We start from the raw sequence: 20,967 nt of genomic DNA, 5'->3' as shown, positions 1-20,967 counted from the left end.
TGATCCTTTGTGCTTACTGTGGTACAAATCTCTGTTCAATGTCTGTCACAACCATTAAAGTATTAAATCAGAAACATAAATTTTATTTCTCCGATTGATACTATAAACTTTGCTATTAGTTTTAACAACTTTTGAAGTAAGAGGATTCATCTCTTTCTCTGTATGTCATTAACCAAACATACGTGTCGATGAATTTTGAAAGTCTTCCTTTCCCAAGCCAATACTTAACTAAATCCCATCAATAACAAAGAATGCTAGTTCTTTTCTTATTATCTCCCTGTTAGGAGGCAATGTCTATTAATACTATAGTACAAAAGGATATTAATTATTTAGCAGATCATGTCATACTTTACACTTTTCACCATACCCCAAACCTTCGTTAAAAAATCCCTTCTCTTTCCTGTGTTGCCATAATATGCTCAGCTTTAGAACAGACATAGCAATTTCATTTAACTCATTTGACTACAGAGACATTCTGGCATCTTTTAGTATGTTTCTTTTTACATACCCCTTTTGCATCAATCACACCAGGTTTCGCATTAAACTTCACAGTCTTCAAACGTGCACGCTCCTTTCTTTCAACCCTGAAGAAAATTAAAGAAAAATAAATCTTCACATCAGGATTATATTTTGTATTCATATAGTAACCAAGGATCTCAAAGCACTCTCTAGACACTAAGTCTTACAGCACTCCTGTAAAATAAGTAATTATTGTTATTATTCCTGTTTTATAAATGTGTAAACTAAGAACCACAAAGGTCAAGTGGATTGCTCAAAGTCACAGAACAATTCAGTGGCAGAGATTTGACTGTATCCCTGGAGTCCTGACTCCTAGTACCCTCTTTTAATCATTGAAACAATGTTGCTTCCCAAAACAAATAGATGTTGGGTATAATTTTCAAAAGTATCTAAGTCCTATTTTCAAAAGTGAGTTAGGTACTTATATGTCTAAATCCCACTGATTTTCAATTAGACTAAGGGCCAGATTTTTCAGTGGGAGTTGCAGGTGCTAATTATCTTTAAAAATCTGGCTTTAAGTGCCAAAGTTATTTTTGAAAATGGGATGTAGACTCCTAATTCACTTGAGTGCTTTTGAAAATTGTACCCTTGGAAAATAGTATTCAATATCCTTAGGCATGAATTTACTGTTTTCAAAACTAGTTGAAACGTTATCTTAAAAATACTCACCTGAAATATGTAGGGATGCTGTATGTTAAATTATACTCCTTTTCAAGTGCAGAGAAGTTTTGCTTGAGGCCTTTAAATTACTTTATATTTGTATAGGCTCCCCTGAACTGGTATTTCTGTGGAGACTTATAATACTTGGAGGCAGGACAGAGATGGGCATAGCCACTCAAACACATTACGAACTGGACTTGCATACACCTTATAAAACATTGTCCTCCACAAACATGAGAGGGATGTGAAAAATATACTTTTTCTCCTGTTTGGGTTAATGCAGTATTTGATTACTGAAAACAAATATCAGGGGCTCTCGTGGGATTTGATACTCTGGGATGGCTGTGGATTTGGCAGATGGCTAAGCATGGCATAGGCACTGACACACCCAGAATGGCAACCTCCTTACAGGGCCTCCTGCCTGCCGCAGATCAGCTATTCTGTGGCATGCAGGAGGCGCAGGGGAGGGAACGGGGAGGAAAAAGGGTAGGATGCACTCAGGGAGGGGGCAGAATGGGGTGGGAAGAGGTGGGGCGGGAATAGGCAGGGCGTGGCCTTGGGGGAAGGGATGGAGTGGGGAGGAGCCTGGGTTGGAGGGAGCATCCCCAGGCACATTAGAAAGTTGGCTTCTGTGAAGCAAGGCATTGGTGATGCAGATATTATAATACTGTATACAGGTTTGGTTTAAAAAGAATGCTGAAAAACTGGAGAAGGTAAAGAGAAAGCCTCAAAAATGGTCTGAAGGCTGGAGAAAATGCCTTACAGCAAGAGCTCAATATATTTAATTCATCAAAAAAGAAGATTGAGAGATGACTTGATTACAGTGTTTAAGTACCTTCATGGGGAGAAAATACCAGGTACGAAAAGGCTTTTTAATCTAGCAGAAAAAGGCATCAAAACCCCCTCATAGTTGGAAACGAAGTCAAATAAATTGAAATTGGAATTTTAGGCACACATTTTTAACAGTGAATTTGATTAACCACTGGAACAAACTACAGAAAGTGGTGAATTCTCCATCTCTTGATACCTTCAAATCAAGACTTTAGAAAGTTATGCTTTAGCCAAACACAAATTACTGGCCCTAATAAGGGTTTAACTGGGTGAAATTTTAGTGGCTTGTGATATACAGGAGGTCAGACAAGATGATCTAATGGTTCCCTTTGGCCTTAAACTCTGAGTCTATGCACTTGGTTTCCATCATTGAGTGGACTAACAATATTTTTAAAGGAAGTGCGATTAAAATTGAAAGTGTATTAACATAATGAAATGCACACAGCATATGGTATAATATTGAAAACCAAACCATATGAATCTCTAGGAATATGGAAAGTGCCGTAATTAAATATGCATTACTATAAGCATCTGATGTATTATATAGTGTACTCTTGCATACTGCAAATACAGAATGCTTCAAAGGAAGCAGGAAAAAAGGTAGGAGCCCAACAATCCCTCCTTATCTTTATTGATAAGGGCATTATTGTAAAAGATGTCATTTATCAGCCTTGCAAAATCATCAGAAGAATTTACTAATTTAGGCACACAAATGTGATCACCTGTTTATAATAGAAAAGGTAATTTTATCTGTTCAAAATTCTTAATTGTTGTAGTAGATCTTGTGAGTACAATATCACAAAGCTAGCCTACAAGTCTACCCTCCTCTGACCTATACTGGACAGTGAATAGTTGGGCAGTAAGTGAGGAATGTTAGATAATCCAGATTGGTCTAAATATTCCTTTTTCCCCCCACCTATCTAGTGAAGTTTCTTATGTAAGAAGCTGGATTAGGTACATGCAGATCATTTAGTTCCTGAGAATAAATACAGAGCTCTGCTAGTTTTTGGTGATTGGCTTATTTTTTTCTTAAATATGAAGTCTTTGTCTTTTCATAGTTAAATAAATAACATAACATGCTCCCTTCTATCTGAGCGGGCTTTTATTTTTCTTACTGAAAAACACTGAAATGCAGGTTACTATAGTTACAGCTGAATTTTGGAACAAGTGTTTCTCTGTAAATGCAGAACAGAAACAGCTGAAATGCGTCCTTCAAATTCAATCTGTGATATTAAAGCCAAAGGAACAGCCTTAAATTTTAAAGTAACAGATGAAGTCCCATGACAGAATGGGTAAAACAAGACGACTTGAGGCTGTGTAATCTCCTAAGTAGGAGGGACGTCTGCTGAGAAAATAATTAGCTCAAAGCTGAACACACTTTTCTAATTATCAATCTGTGTTAATATTAATTCTCATTCCTATCTTTCCTAACCTTCTAAAGTAGTTGCTCTGAATTTTAGTTCTGATTCATTGCACAGAGAAACTTGAAAATGAGCCACAAAACCAGATCTGGTTTATGTAATGCCCCAGAATGACTCTAGCAATCATGCAGATTTCATGCTATAATTTGTAGGCAATGCAGACAAAATCTATGCCACAATCTACATTGCCTTGAAAGGTATATAAATAATAAATGTAGTGAACTGCCATTAATAATCCAGACACATTCACTAAGAACATATATAAATGTTTATATTGCCTGCGGAAAACCAAAGTGTTTCATAAGCTAATGATATATTATAAGTAGTGCAAATAGTAGGGCTTATAGTTAAAGTTGCCCAACACTTTCCTTTATAAGACACTATAACTTTACCAATTTTAACCTTTCAGCCTGAAATTTCTCATTCCAGGTGTCTAGCTGTCTATTTTTTTAAGTTTCAGTTGTTAACAATTCTTACAGCCATTTGGGTGAGAAACTTGTGCCTCCATGTTTTGGAGGGGTTAGCTGAAATTGGGCAGAGGGGTCGCCCTGGTGTCAAGGATGTGCCCTTTGTTTTTCCTGTGCAAATTTGCCCACATTTCTCTGAAGCCTCTGAAGAATTGCACCTTGCATGTGCTCAGTTGACACTTGTTAGAGTTTGGCAGCTAAATTCTCCAAAGACTGCTTCTACACTGAGAGCAAAGAATCTGTCTTGTCTGTGCTCGCAATCCTATCTCTCATAGTGCCCAGGTAGCATGCAAGAGGAGGAACCATCTTGACACGAATGCAGAGGGGTGGGGAACAGGGTTTGGCTGAAGAGCTACAGGTGTGTGTGGGAGGGGCAGAAGCAGGAACTCAGGGGAGAGGGTGGGAGAGGAGTGTGGAGTTCAGGGCAGGGATTATGAGTCATATTTTTTGGGGGGACAGGGGGAGAGGCAGAAGCAGATGGGAGAGAGGAGGACAGGAGCCATGGAAGGAGGGGGGAGGATAGGAGCAGTGGAAAAGGAAAATAGATAGGAGTTGGGAGAGAATAGGATCAGAAGGAGATAGGGAGAGGCCAGGGGGAGAGAGCCAGAGGGTCTGTAACTATTAAAGCACACTCTCCTATTGAACATAAAATTGAATCCATTATTCCCAAGTCTCAAGATTCCTTTGCTGTGAAACTCACTGGCAAAGTGTGTGTGTGCCTCTAGTGGCAAATCCACACAGAAGATACTTGTGCTTTCTGCTGCTACTAGTTACTCAGTACTCAGAAATGAAAAATCAGGCCCTAAATTTCTTAGATTGGGCACCCAAAATTAATTAACACCTCTGACAGTTTTGGGTTTAATCTCTCTACCTCTATTCCTCATGCGTACAATGCAGATAATAACTCCAGTTCATCTCATGGGGTGCTGTGAAGGAAGATAAATTCATTAACTTTTCTAAAGGTACTAAGAAGAGCCCATGCAGAAATTAATAATTCTTTATTCAGTGCAGGATTAGGATGGTGTGCCATAATAGTGCATCGAATGAAAAGGATAGAAAGAACTATTGAGTAACTACCAGTGCAACAAGCACCATCTAATCCTGTGCACTGAATGAGCAGGAGTGATGTAGAAAAAATGGCATGTGATCATGTAATTAAAGACTGTATCATAATTAGGGCTCTGTGTTTGTCATGGAGGTCGCAGAAGTCACGGATTCTGTGACTTCGGCAGCGGCCAGTGTGGCTGACCTCAGGGCCACCCAAGCAGCTGGCTCTGGGGCCAGCTGCTCAGGTGAACCCAGGGAGGGGCACACCGGCCACTGCCGAAGCAGCTCTGCAGGCATTCACTCGGGTGGCTTCACAGGCAGCCACTGCTCTGAGCAGCTGACCCCGGGGATCGCTAGAGTGGCCGCTGAACCCTCAGGGCTCCCCCCAGCAGCAGGTGGTGCAGTGGTGCCCCGGACTCCTCCCCCCTGCAGCATCCCTCCCACCAAAAGATTAAATCAGCGGTATTTATGGTATAAGTCCTGGACAGGTCATGGGCTGTGATTGTTTGTTTCTTGCCCAGGACCTGTCCATGACTTTTACTAAAAATACCCATGATTAAATCGTAGCCTTAATCATAATGTGTACACATAAGAAGGCTAAATTAAGGTTTTATTTGCAACCTTAACTTTGGCATTTCCTAACTCGTGAGTGCTTGATATTGCAACTTTAATGTCCTTTTAACTTTTTAATGTGATAAATTTATATATACATGTATGAACTTAAAGCCTTTTCATTTACAAATACTATTTGAAAATCAGTGTTTTGTGACTCTCTTGCAAAGGTTGACATGGCAAACACCTAAATAATGTATAAACTGACATTCTTTACACTGCTTTAGATGTTAGCAACTCATCAACAGGGAAAGCACAATACTCTCAACTCCAGTTTTGGCAGGTGAATAAACAAGGAACTGATTTTCAACGGGTTGATTTAAAACAGTTTTTCAAACTTTAAATTCACCTCTTCTGTACAAAGCCAGATTACTTGGGCTTTGTCCATGGAGATACGTGCGGTAGTGGCTATTCAACCCCCATAACTTGCATGGGGTGGGACTGCCGCATTGTCAATCTGCAGCTGCTACTCCAGCTCAGAGGACACTGCCTTTCTATGCTCCACATGTAGGAGTTCTGGCCCACTACAACCATGTAGCCACAGATCCTGTGTCACCTTGAATGATCCGTTGAAGTCTTGCAAATATCACTCACTCCCACTCTGCTTAGTTCCAGGCACAAAGCCTGATTTGTAGAACTAGTCACAAAACATATTTCCTCTTATGTCTCTATGGGTTTCTCCAGATAACAGCTTTAAACACACAGAGCAAGGACAGGGGAAGGAGATTTGCCTCTCAGAACTAGAAGTTGGAATTTCCTGCTAATGCTAAACAATAGCATATATATGGCTTTGGAATCTGGGCTACCAGATTAGGCTGAGTGGGTTGATAAAGAATTACAATTTACATTTGGGTTTTTAAAATCTCACCTACTTGAATTCATTCCTGTCAATTATTAAACTGGGATCCTTCAACTCGGATGTGTATGGAAATTCAGCAGAAGTGAGATCCATATATTACCACACTAATGAAACACAGAGCTATTGTAACCCACACACCTTCTGGGTGTGGTGTTCTGTCCCATCTAGTGGCACTGAGACCACTTAGAGAGAGATAAAATGAGTCTGTTCTACAGCCTGAGCTAACAGCCAGTGTATGACTACACTTACGGTTTGCAGCGCTGGTCATCCAGCTGTGCAGGGCCAGCACTGGAGTGTGGCCACACTCATAGCTACCAGCGCTGGTGTGTGGCCACATCTGCAGCATTAGCAGCACTGTTGGGAGTGATGCATTATGGGCAGCTATCCCAGCATTCAAGTGGCAGCAACGTGCTTTTCAAAAGAGGGGGGTGGGGTGTAGTGTGTAGTGTGACAGGGAGCAGGGGGAAAGAGAGAGAGTGGATTTTTGGAGCCAACACTGTGAGTTAGCTTCCTGCATTGAAAAATCATAAAATCTTCCCGACCCCTTAGTCTTAACTCTTAAATTGCAAATAGCCTGCATCCCAGGACTGCCTTTCTCTGTCAAGCAAACACTCACTTCCTGCCTGCCTCATCCACAGGGGGTTATCTCATTTGATTGTTCACAGCCAGATACAGATTGATCACAGCAAACAGGAGCTGTGTTTGATCACAGCAAACGGGAACTGTCAGTTTGTTTTTATAAGCAGCTCCGGTATCAACGGAGCTCAGGACGGAGCTCAGAGTTCACAACAAAACAAAGAGAGGCTGCATAACAAAACAAAGGTAATAATTTAGTTACTAGCATTCTGGGATATCTCCTTATACCCTGGAGGCCAATAACAGTGCTGGTGAGTGTCCACACTTGATGACCAGCGCTGCAGAACAAATCCTGACTAAGGATGGAACCTTAAAACCATTTTAATATGGAATAATATTTATTATACTGATGGCTAAACCCAAACATCATTCAGCTTATTGTGTCAGCATTTCATCTAAATAATCAAATGGTTAGGCAGGAACAGCACATGGACTTCTGTGGCTTGCAGATAAAACATGATCCCACCCTGAAATATGAGCAGCACCTGAAAAATATTCATGACAGAATTAAGATACATGTGAATTTCATCCAGAAACTGGCAGGAATGACCTGGGAGCCAATGCAAAAACTTTACAGACCTTGTCACTGGCTCTTATCTCCTGAACTGCAAAATACTGCTCACCCATCTGGACACATCGCTCACACACATTGCTTGTTGACTGTCAGTTTAAGAGTGTCATGCAGATTAATATGGGCACAATAAAACAAATGCCACAACCATGGCTTCCCGTCCTGGTGCACACCCACCCACCCCAAGTTCATTGCAATATCAGAATTCTTTGGAGGCTCCATCATGTTCGAGGGAACATGAATCTTCCAATACACAAAGACCTAAATTATATACTGAGATTCTGACTCAAATGCAGAAAATCTTTTAGGCTGGCAATGCAAGAGCTCAAAGATTCAGGGTTTCTCCCTGAAGATCAATGGTGAGCAAGGTGGAAGGTCACCAACATCCTGAAAAAACACCACATCAAGGACCCACAAAAGATATGGCCCACTTTGAATTGCAGCTGCACATCGCATGGCAGACGTGCCTACCTTCTCCAGTAAATGGGGTCTGAGATACAACCCTATTTGTGACTGAGGAAATGGACTTCACTATGGAACACCTTGTCAATCAATGGCCCAAGTAATCACGTGATGGTGGAATCACTGCCATTCACTCCGCATCATCTGAAGCAATCAATTGGATCATTAACCTAGACTTGGGCATCTAACACTGCTGTTTTTAAGCCAAACAGAAGCAGCAGAAGAATGTAATATGCTGTAAGTGGATGGTTAATGGATTACTGAAAAGTTTACTAACAAATTTATAACACCACAGATTAGTTTTCTTATTGGAGATGTAAAATAACAGGCAAGACATTCTTTAAATTTTCATAGTCATATTCATCTGTGATGTAAATGAAGGTGTAAATTACATGTTGGGGTGGGAAACCAAGTACAAGTAGTTGGAGTTGCTTAATTTGTATTGATTTAGCATTCGGGTAGTTTGCAGAATGAGCATAATGATAGAAAGTGTAGTGAGAAAAGTTACTAAATAGAAGAATGCAAAATAAAATGTGTGTTTGAAAAAACTTGTTTTATCTTTCACCCTTCTGTTAGAGTAAGGAAGTAGGAAAATGATTATCTTTTCTGTTGGCATGTGAGTTTTGCCCACCCACTGAATGCCAGATCAGTGCAAACATATTTTACTATTTCCACCTATTTTCAGACCAATTTACCACACCCAGTACACAACTTCTCCATGACTTACATCCCTGCTCAGTTTGGCCCAGAGACTTCCATGCTTGTTGTAAGCATTCATGCAAGGTCTGATTTTGACCACAAATGTCCATTCTCCAACTGATTTTTGAGCAATATTAGAACTCATTAACTGGCTTTTTATTGAAACAACACGTGTAAATGCACTAGGAAAAAACTTGTTCTCTCTCTGAAGAATTCAGGTCTTCATAATCAGAATTTTGCCAATTGATGGCAGCTCAGCACCAGTTTATTGTCTGATAAAAGTGGTATAGTTACTATTATGGAAAAATGTGCTATTGTAAGATTGGGGAGGAAAAATCCTTTTAACCTGTTTAAAGATTAAGACTTCATGAGCTGTTACAAAAATAATTGACTTGCCACACTCCCATGAAGCTATCTTGGTGGTTAATGGCCTTTGTGAAAGCTAATTCTTATTTTAAATTGAAAAATATTAATAAAGTTCATCTTATATAAAAATGTTTCCTGCAAGCAAAGCCACTTTCAATGAAGCTTGTGGTTAGTGCTTTCCTGGACTCAGTACATCCTTATTCCTACTGTGATTATGTTTCTCCTGCTTGCAAAAGAATGAGGAGAGGGGAATACACATATGTATATCAATTTTAGTCTATATTTATCTTTTCCCATTAGATTAGCAACTGTGCTCAAGTAACTCACTTCAGATAAAGCTAACAAGACCATGGTATTTTAAAAAGCTTTATCATTCTGGGATTAAAATCTTGAGGGATTTAAAAAAAGGTAGCTAATTTAGAAGAGAAACATAAATAAAACCCAGCTGAGTGGATAAACATGTCCTTCTGACAAGTCGGGCGGAATAACAAATTTAAGATGCCTTTTTACCCAGAAGGATTTTTGCAATTGGCAAACCTCTGGTTCCTTGTCCTTGAAAAATGTTTATGAAAGACTTTTTTGTGTTCTTTTTTCATCTTTTGCCCTGTAGAATCTAAGACGAAAAAAATAATTGTGCCCTGCAAGCTTTGTACAGTTGAAAACAGCATGACAGACTGATATCACCTTAAACATTTGTTCTGTAAAATATAGATATAATTTGCATAGACCTGCCCCCCATATATTTGAAAATGGTATTCTCAGAATGACTTCAAATCTGATAGACGGTTTTGTGACTGGATACGTTTAAGACAAAAGAAGTTTTAGGGTAAATTAACCCTGCTTCTGTTGAAGTAACAAGCAAAACTCTCCTTGATCTCAGAGGCAGCAGCAGTGGGATTGGTGACAATACAGGGCTAGATTATGATGATACAATCTGCATTAAATTAAGGGCACTCAATTCATTGCCGTTTTGGGTCCTTAGAGCGAATTCATGCAACTCTTACTCAGAGAGTGAGTGCAGGAAAAGATAAGGGCAGGTATATATGCATTGACATTCATAAGGTGGGGTGTTCCTACCTCCAGTGACCTGTATCTAGAGTAAATTAGAGTTCCTTGGAACACCAGCTTTGAGTGGCTTCTTTAAACTTCTCTAATTATGGCTATTGACCTTAATAGAAAGCTGCACCCATTTTGCTTATCCCACCAGCATGAGAGTTCAAAGGTGAGCAGCACTTCTCATTATCAAACAGTGATGTGTAGAAGATTCATTCCAACTGGCATTTCTAAATCTAATTCTAGAGATGACCACTTCCACATAAAATGAAGTAATCTGTGGTACTAGTTGCGTGAGAGAGATTATAACCTGGATTCCAACAAACTTTAAAATTGGTTTAACCCTAATATTTTATACATACCCTCATGCCAAGTTCTGGGCTGACTGACACCTCATGGCACTGCATTGGCTCTGGCATGTGAGATACACAATCATGTAATGTCTGTCTACTGATGTTACTCTACTCTCTTGTTTAGGATTGACTTTGACAGCTTCATGGTGGGTGTAAAGCAATGTGGAAGTTGGCACACAGTGTTTCATTCTTACGTGTTAAAGAATAATATTTCCTGTCTGATGGTTACACCAGCAGGCTAAAAACTGGTTCCTGGTCTCTTTCACTAAGCGTAATGTCATCAGTGTCAAAGTGACATCACTTCACAGCAAGAGGGCCATGCTGCTCACGCACCCAGCATGAGGGTACGTTACAACTGTAATTAGAAACATACATATTCATGGTGACCAGAGCTTGGTATGTAAAAGAATTATTGGACCTCTGGCCAAAATAGGAGCAGTTTTGCCTTTAAGAGTGAGTGAACTGCTTCCTCTAAAGCCCAAGCCATGATCAGTGAGATCTCAATTCTGCGAGGCATTGACCACTCTCACCTCAATTTCTACTGGAGTCAATGGCAGTTAAAAACTCTAATCAATTCACAGGATCAAGCCCTTAATGAGAGGGACATAGATGGGCCAGGACCGTGGTACTCTGCTTGTTCAATACAGAATGAAACTGCCTGTCTCTGTGACGCAGTGCTACAGCATCCAAATTCACTCCTAAAGGAGGGCTTCTCAGTTGTAAACAAAATAACAAACCCACATGGAAGTGACCACGATTAAATCTAATGACAAATTGCTTTCAAGCTCCATGTAATTGATTGACAGTTAAGGGCTGGAAACGACACACCATCCCAGAGTGAGTAATGGGCAGCAATTCCCTGGTAGCTATAAATTACGACCTCTTCTGGTCTACCACATCCATTATAAAATAAAAGGGAAAAGAAAACTGAGTCTTGATTTAGCATCAGAAATTTCTCTTATCTGCTCATGCTTTAATGTGCCTGTTTGAATGGCTCCATTCCAAAAAATGTGGAAAAAAATGGTAAAATCAGGCACTTGGAAGGTGATTTTCATAGACGTATCCCTAAGTAAGAACTTAATTATATTAATTGCTCCCAGAGTATATACTGGAGTAAAGAACTATTATGGAAGAGGTCAATGGTTTCAGTACTGCAAGAAAATAAATGTTATTTCCTATTGTTTTCAGTTATAATTAATGTATTAATTGTACAGGAGGTCAATCTAGATGATCAGAAGGGCCAAAGTGCTCAGAGTGCTGTACATAACAGAATAATATGCCACCCTCATAAAATACAAACAAAGTGAGGGGGCCAAAGTGCAAAAAAAGGAAAAAGAGGAATTGAAAGGAACTTTGGTAAACAAAGGGCCAATTGTGACGGGTCTACGGAAATTGTTTGGGGTTTTTTTGGGGGGGCACTTTAAAATGTTTTTTAAAGGTGAGAGGGATAAATGAGAAGGATTCCATACGGAATGAGTTGCACTTTGTAGACCCCATCAAAGGAAAGGTCCAGTCACTTGCCGATTCAAAAGCAAGGGTGAAAACCCTCAAATGTCTGGACAGTTTGTGAATGTAGATTTAGAGTGTAGATACTGCCAGTATAAGGCTCCAACACCAGGTGGTCAAAGTCGCCGGAGCCCACACCTATTTTTTAGTCTTTGGGCTATTCACCACCTATTTGCTTTAAGTATGTCTTTGACTATTTGCTATTTGCTTCTGAAATGCTATTCGTCACCTCTTCTTTATGGTTTCCTGCCTGGGTGCCTGAAATGTTTATAAACTAGAGGATATTCATAAAATTTCCACATGGCTGCACAAAACAGCCCCCAGAATACATTCTTCCCCTACCCGATGGAACCATATGACTCTGCAAACCAGCAAAATGCTCAGGCTCTAACACATAGCTGCCACTGATCTCCTCCCCTCTGTTATACCACCATCTAGCACATGGGAAAGATGTTGCTGTTAGATTTTAAGTACGTGTGGCTTGTTTTTGGTACATGTATTGCAATTTGTACATAAATAATATCACGTATACAACAAGCGGAAACTTGGCTAGTGATTGGTTCATACTGTAATCTGATTGTTTTTTTCAGTTTTAAATTTAAACGACCAATATTTAATTTTATAAAGTGGCTACTCAACATAAAGCCAGTTGAAGTCAATGGAAAGACTCCCACTGACTTCACTGGATTTTGAATCAGGTCTCGTATGCTCAGTAAACACTTTTCAGAAGAGATTTTACTCTAAATTTGAATTTATATGCTAGATATAATTGGCTGATTCTCTTCTGCACACTACCTTGTGCAGTTATGTATACGTGTGCAGTAAGTATAACAGTATTCTGATTTCGGTTGCATTTTACACTTTGCTCTTGTGTAAATGACTACATAAGATGCAGGACAATGCCAATCAGGCTCAATGACTCTGGAAAAAAAAGCTACGGTGTCCATAGTATGAACTTGCATTCATTTTTAAAACACAACTTGAAAAAAAATCTATCTTGTACAAATGGATCCTTGCTGAGCTAAATAACTGCAAAAACAAATGCATTACTTCAATACGTTTTTAAAGTGGGACCAGGGAAAGGACTTTTTAAATGGGAAAAAACATACCCCGGCTCCGGGGAGGATCTAATCAGTGTTAGATTTATGAACAACAGTATTTATAGTAGAAACACTGAATTAACCTTGAATGGTGTGGCATTAACATTGGCTGCTCACATTTCAGGGAAGGATTTGCTGAAGAAAAACTTCACTGTTATGGGAAAAGGGCTAGCTCCACCATACTGAAGAAAGGCTGTGCCAGAATAAGCCGAATAGCATTTCAATGACATTATCCAGCTTTTTGTTCTGTTTATTTATACTCCTAGAATTTGTTGGGAGTAACAATTATTGGAGAGAAAAATGTGATCTCAATTTGGAACCACTGGAACAGGCAGACTTCATCCCCCCATACCCCCCCGCCCCGCCCCGCCCTCCCCAGGCTTCTCCAATTCACTGCTGATGCAGTGGCATGAGGGGTAGAGACCATTGTAACTATACCTGCATCATTAAAAATTCACGCTCCATGTTTCAAGACTCTGTGCAACCTATTTCCTGCTTACCTTTCTGCTCTCATCTCATTTTGCATCCCTCTCCACTCTGCCTAAGTTGTAGAACAAACCACATCTTTCTCCCACTTCTGTCTCCATATCTTCCTTCATGCTGCCCCATATGCCTTGCAGCCCGGTCCCTGAGTGGGTCCAACATGTCTCCACATATTTGCCCCTCCTGAAAACACTCTTCTGCAAGTAGATCAATAAATCTTAGGCCCATGCATCCTCTCCCACCTACAGAAAAAGATCACACACACGTACACACCTACACATGTGGAACCAACAAGACACATGTCTAAATTCACCATTTAATCAGTTGTTTTGTTGTTTCCCCACTTCCTTACGCTGTATATCATAAAGTTCAAGGGTTCATATCTTTTTATACTATGGACCACGTCTAAAGAGAGAGACTATCTTATGGATTCCACCTGCTTCCATTCATGATTGCACGGACCAGCACTCATGCATTCATAATCCCATAAAACCCCCTATGGCAATTATAGCAACAGTTTAGATGGAAGATTAACATTAGGAAAGTGTTTACCTATATTTTCTCAGTATCTAGATACCTACCAAGGCACATGTCAATGTGATATCTGAGGACATTCTGAAGTCTCCATTGTTTAACACGGCAAAACCAATGAGCAGGGGTATCCTGTGATCAGCCAGTTCTCCGTGGAACAAATACCAGGTGCTCTGCCAGTGATCCACAATCCAATTGATCTCATTATAACAAATTTGTGCAACCATTTTTATTAACTTTAGAATTGAAACCTTAGATAGAAGGTTTATAACTGGCCTAGAAGTAATATTCCAAAGGAGAAATTTGGTTTGGTTGGACAGAATTCATTCTCCTTCATGCCACTTCAGTTTTTGACCTCTCTACTGAAATTATCAACAAAGGTACCAACTAATATCAATTTCAGTGGCAGTTTTGATATTTGATGAAACCAACAACTACTTCACTAAGGCAACCCATCAGACAGCATAGACAGTAACAAATATCAGTAACATCAGATGGTACATTTCCCCATTAGTCCAGCACCACTAAACAAAGATATATTGATATTTATTTTAGAGATTTAGCTAATTTCAATTTGTCTGGCTTTAACGTCCAGCCCCTGGTTCTGGTTATACTTTCTCTGCTAGAGATTTTTACTACCTGGTATGTTCTCCCCAAAAGGTACATATACAACATAATCAAGTTGCCTCTTGATCTTCTTTTTGATAAGCTGAACAGACTGAGTTCTTTAAGACACTTTTCCCAGCCCTTGAATAATTTTTATGGCTCTTCTTTGCATCCTCTCCTATATTTTTTAGATTAGTGCACATTGGTTTTGGAATAAAACTCAAACCTTTGCACATTTGTGCCAAGTGAAGTAGTAAAGCAGCAATTATACATACCTCCTTTTGCTGGGTATAACTCCCATCTCCTCGCTGTCTCCTTCCTGAGTGACCCTCCTCGCCTGCCACCACTCATCATCAGAGGCGTTGATAACGTGGAGGATGTCTCCGAATTTGAAACTGAGTCCTTGACTTGGGAGGCCACTGTCCTTGCTTTTGTCATAGTCAAACATAGCTCTGGGGAAGGAAAATAAGGGTATGAAAACAGGCAATTATACCAGTCTTGACAGCATTTACTACTGAACAACTTCTTGTAGTTTAAGCCCCTCTTATTCCTTTCAATAGGGATCATAAGAATTACCTCTTCATAATTTAAACTACCTTAATTCCTATTTTCTTTCATAATGTTTATGCATTAATTGGAGAGTTTCAGAGCTTAGCGGATAAAATATATGTAGTGCCATGCATTTGTTTACAAAAATCTCTCACTTGTAACGTTTAGACTCATGTCTGTGACAATTTATGATTGTAATGGTGCCCCCTTCTTATCTTCCTACAAAACATACCATTGTATCTGCGCACAAGTGAAAGACGTAGCGAGGACAGTATGACAACTAACTAGAAAGAAGAAAATGCTAAATTTTTTACGGTCAAATCCTAGTTCCATTGAAGTCAATGAGAGTTTTGCCATTCATTAGAAGTGAAGCCAGATTATGTACCCTTAGGCCAGATCCTGCAACTGGATGTGTGCGGGTAGGGTGTTTGTATCTGCATGCAGTCTCCTTGACCTCCACGGGGCTCCATGTAAGTGCAGAGGCCTGTCTCTATGAATCCAGTTATAGGGTCTTGCCCTCAGTTTTTCCCAGTGGAAAATGAATAGGAAAGGTTTCTCCTAGTAAAATGTAGTTTTAAGAACCCAATAAACTGGAATTAACATTTCTTCTCCTGTGGAAAAAATATCTGATTATAACTCCTAAATGCAGAATTCCTAGTTTAGTGTGGTCCCAAGGGGTATGTACTAATTTGTACCCCCTATTGTTAGGGAAAAAGGTTTGAACATCTTTATTAGTAAACATTTCCATATGAAGGATTTAATACAATTAATTGTTGCCCATTGTAGTGCAATTGCATAGAATGGTTATAGAAGCATTATGAGTAGATTTAAAACACTCTAGGCTACGTCCTTTAATGAAAAGGATGTTTTTAAATGAGTTGTCACAGTTGTTACTGCATTGCTTTAGGTTGTATCTCTACAACCACAGTCATTTCATAGCTGCAAGCACTCATTCTGGATGAAATTATGTAAGGAGGAAAAATAAATTAAAATAGTATCTTCTCTTAGGGAGACGATAGATGTGCATCGTGCATCTTTAAAAAAGTGACTACTGGAGAGGGTTCTTTCATGCAGTGCAGCCGCTCCAGTCACCCATCTTAGATGGGTAAAGACAATAAAAGATCTGGCATTATTTTACTGAACTTTATGCGATCTGTGGGGCTGATTTCACTTGCGTCTTCCTTTTTCAATGCACTCTGAGCATGGATAACACTTGCATCCTTTTACTGCAGAAGCAAATGCCCAGTGAAGATACAGAAACCCCTTAAAAGCTTAGTCAGCAATTGGAATGTAACAAATTAATTAAATATATGGTATTTAAAGGGCCCTTGCCAGTAGTGGGTCATCTGCGGCTCTGCAGTATAAGCCTACAATCAAGAGCTACATCAATCCCAACAGCATATTCTGATAGCTAAGAAATGAGTGAAGTCTTGTTTTCCTTGAGAAATTAATGGAAAATCACATCTGGAGATGTGGCAGTGCCCTCACTGACCAGTTTTAAACCAATAACTTGTTTATAATTGGCTTTAAAAGATGAATTATCAGGAAGTGAAGCTCTGACTTTTACTAAATGCCACGAGGGCTCACATGCATTAAACAAAAGCATTTTGTGAGCAAGTCCATTGTACATTGATATGAAAGGCAGTAACAGCCTTATAGACCTGTCCACAGAGCTGGCAACAATGCCAAGTATTGGTTACATACAGTAGATTCTGAATCCATCCACAATTAATTATCTCCAAACACATGACATCATTTTTTGCAAAGCAGAGAATGAGCAAGATATTCTTACTCCAGAAGTGAAACAAATTACAATGGAAGTCATGGAAATGCTTCATCTTTTGAAAGTTATGAGGCAGAAGGAATGGTAGGTTTCAAAAGCTAAACGGTGGAAGGAAAAGAGGTTTTTGTTTCTGAACAGACACTAGAGTCCCATGAGCTCATGCATTAGTCTAAAACTGCAGATTACCATGCTGGTTGATGCTAATGATGAATGCAGATGGTAATGTTTGCTGCTGACTTACATTGATTGGCACTGTTGTGTACAACACTAATTAAAGTGAGATTAGAGATCTGAAACAAGAGAATTATCAAGGGCTCATTTTATTGACTGAAACAGTTCTTGGCTACTGTGCACTGCAAATGTTGATTCCCGAAGGAAAATAATGTAAGTGCTGATTTGAATCCCTTTTCCCTACACATGCCAGAGGAAGAGTCATATTGTAGTTCTGATCAAGGCTCCGGTTACACTGAAGACTTTCAACCACCTAGCAGAAAACACCGTTTGCATGAACTGATAGTCTGGGAGAGCTAAAAAACAAATGGTGGTCTTGATTCAGCAAACTATTAAATATGTGCAATTAACTCACGTGAACAGATGGAACTAACGGTCAAGTCAGTAGGATTATTCATGTTTATAAAGTTACGCACATGCTTAAGGATTTGTGAGATGGAGGCCTAAAATGTAGTTCCTGTTGTTTGTTATTATTTATTTGTATGATGTGAGGAGCCCAAGTCATGGCCCAGGTGCTGCACAAACACAGAACAAAAACACAGTTCCTGCTCCAAACAGCTTAAGTATATTACCTGCACTTAGATGGTAAGCTCTTTGGGGCAGGGACTTCCCTTATTTGATATCTATACAATGCCCAACACTTTCGAGTACTCTATACATTATGCATAAATTCAATTAATAAACAAAAATAATATACTGCATTTGGCATAGCATCTTTCACACAAAAGTATCCTAAAGTGATACAGAATCTTAATAAAAAACAAACAAACAGAAAAAGGGATATAGTTAAAAGCTGAGGGGAAGAGATGTTTTAAAATATGATTTGCAAAGAAAAGGAAACAAAGAAAATATTGCAAGATGCAGGAAGACCCTTCCAAATGACAGGAGCTGCAGAAGAGAAGGCTCTTGCAGCAAGATTTTTAGGGAGCTCTCCTGTCACGTGTGACATCAGTAGAACCTTGTGATGTACTTGTGAACTAAGAATGTAAAACATCACTGTGGCCACAGAACTTTGCCATTTTTATTATCCAGCTAATAAAAGGAACCCATGTCCAACTACTTTTGGTCTCCTTCACTTTTACAACCAGCATTATTCTAGGATCACAACATAGTTCATAGATGGCACTGTAACATTAGAAAAGTTTTGTTGTAACAAACAACTGCAATCTTCTCCACCTTTTCTTTTACTTTTAATATGCCCCTGTACAACTGCAAGCCCTGCCTAGAGCTAGTGAGTTGAAAGACTCACAAACTATTCATTTATAAATCTCTACCAACTCAGAGTACTCAGAACCTGACTAAAGCTGAGAGCGAATATAAAACAAAACAAAAACAGCAGCATTAGCTGAGTGTAACCAGAGTGGCACAAAACGTATATTTTTTAGCTTCCTAAAAAGCCCAAGGATTACTTTAGTTCAGCAAAGGAGGGAAGGGCATGATAATAAGCTACATTTTTTCACTGGGGATGGCCTTTATCTGTGTTAAGGAAAGTCCAAGTGACTCAGTTTCACTCAGAGCGGTCACAGGGTTACACCTTCCATACTGCAAGCAGTGAGGCTCCCAGCAGAGAGCATGCTGCAGCGTTCTCCAGATAGTCTACTACACAATGATCACCATTTTGCAAGCTTCTTCAGCCTAAAGAACACAGTTATGAAATCTAGATGGGCAGGTGGAGGCGTGTGCCCCCGGCTGTGCTGTGAGAAAGATTCTGAGGGAAGGCTGATGGTAACCGGATCTCAGGCTAAGCCTACACTGGCACTTTCATCGTTAAAACTTTTGTCGCTCATGGGTATGAAAAAACACCCCTCTGAATGACAAACATTTTAATGACAAAAAGCACCAGTGTGGACAGCACTTCGTCGGTGGGAGCTGCGCTCCAGGTGACAAAGCTACTGCCCCTCATTGGAGGTGGTTTTATAAAGAGCGGCTACACAGCACACCTCACAATGGTGCGGCTGCAGTGGCACAGATGCGCCATTGTAAGGTGCGCAGTGTAGATATAGCCTTGACGTAAAATTGTGCATTGAGAAGAGGAAATGGGGAATGGAACCCAGGAGAGGCCCATTCCCCCACAAAGTTCGCACTGAGACACGGGGATCCTTCCCTTCCTTCCGTGAGAGACTGTTAATCAGAACAGAACTGGGCCCCAAAGACTGAAGACACTGGAACCCTCCCCAGCAGAGCATGTCTCTCCCTGCCTGACACACGAAGGCTCCCTGTGTATTAATATGTAGTAGGATCCGCCTTCAGACTGGCTGCTCTGAGGAACTGGAGTATGGCAGTCGGATATTGTAAGTGGTCTTCCCAGGTTCAACTATAGATTATGATGTCATCCAGATATGTGGCGGCATAGCCATTATGGGGCCAGTCTTTTCCTCCAGGGGGTAGTATCTGGGTGAACTGTTCCAATGAAATCACCTTTGCCCCCTGGGTTCCTGTCTTCAGCTCAGGTATGACCCATCTCCAACACAAACCTTGTAGCTTTTCGGTAACCCGCTCCCCGCAGATACCACTCCTGGAAACGTTGCCGTAACGTCTCTTATGAGATGTCCAGAGCATCAAGGGTTGCTGTGTTGACCTGTGCATAAACTCAGGCTGTGGTGGGGCCTAAAGAGCGATATACTGTTTGCACTGTCCTGGTTAAGTAGTGGGCTAGCAAACCTGCCCATTGCTTGAGGGGCCACCAGGCTGCTGTAGCTACCCACTGAAAGGTTTTGAGGAAGGCCTTGGGGTGTGGTCATCAGGCCCCATTTTTGTAAGCCTGATGGGAACGGGGGCCACTGCTGGATCAAATCTGGCCGGTCCCACTGGAGCAGGTGATGATCACCTGTTGTAGCACCTACTGCTGTTGTGGCTGCTGTTGGGCCTTTAGATCACAGATTAACTGCTGCTGCTGGCTGGTCATTTGCTGGAACAATTGTTGTTGCTGGTATTGAGCAGTCTGGTGGGCCATCCATTTTTAACACCTGATCCCTATCCATCCAACTATGAGGAAAATGTCCTTTCCCCTTCTTTAGCATCTCCCCCTTTATTTATATATGTATTTACTTTGGGGAGGGATAGCTCAGTGGTTTGAGCATTGGCCTGCTAAACCCAGGGTTGTAAGTTCAATCCTTGAGCGGGCCACTTAGGGACTGAGGCAAAATTTGGTCCTGCTAGTGAAGGCAGGGGGCTGGACTAGATGACCTTTCAGGGTCCCTTCCAGTTCTATGAGATAGGTATATCTCCATATACTTACTGTTTGATTGACTCCCTTACACAGGGACTAGGTTGTGTCTGCTTTCGACATCAAATTTGTAGGGGGGTGGCTGGAGCAGTGCACCCTTGTGGACCTTCCAGTAGCCTGATGCAACCATGGGTCTCCCCAGAGAAGAAGTCTCTCTCTCTCTCCCATCTCCACTGAGGCAGGCTCCAGTCCACCAGCTAGTTGTCCCTTCAGTCCTATACCATCCTTAGGAGTTTGGAGGAGCTTAGACCCAAAATGGTCTCAGACAAAAAGCAAGCCCAACTCAATACTAGGCTGTCCTCCAACCTTCCCATGGTGCATCCCTGTCCTTTTCTTCAGGCTTGGTTCCCAAACAGTCTCTTGTTTGTTGCTTGCTCCTTAGGGTCTAACTGCTTC

At 40.5% G+C, this 20,967-nt stretch overlaps 1 protein-coding gene across 12 annotated transcripts in view; it reads right to left on the bottom strand.

Annotated features, from left to right (window-relative positions):
- DLG2 (discs large MAGUK scaffold protein 2) overlaps positions 1-20,967 on the bottom strand; it is a 1,465,131-nt gene that overhangs the window by 61,076 nt on the left and 1,383,088 nt on the right. For all 12 annotated transcript variants that reach the window (XM_045020521.1, XM_045020529.1, XM_045020530.1 and 9 more), the window contains 2 exons: positions 15,058-15,234; positions 509-584 (listed from right to left, as the gene is read on the bottom strand). In XM_045020521.1, the coding sequence (XP_044876456.1) occupies positions 509-584; positions 15,058-15,234 (253 nt within the window). The remainder of the gene's footprint in view (positions 1-508; positions 585-15,057; positions 15,235-20,967) is intronic.

The sequence above is a fragment of the Mauremys mutica genome, chromosome 1 (assembly GCF_020497125.1).
Source record: "Mauremys mutica isolate MM-2020 ecotype Southern chromosome 1, ASM2049712v1, whole genome shotgun sequence".
NCBI classification, from domain to species: domain Eukaryota; kingdom Metazoa; phylum Chordata; order Testudines; family Geoemydidae; genus Mauremys; species Mauremys mutica.
Note: the sequence above shows the minus strand (reverse complement) of the source record. Positions and strands in the feature narration are given on the sequence as shown.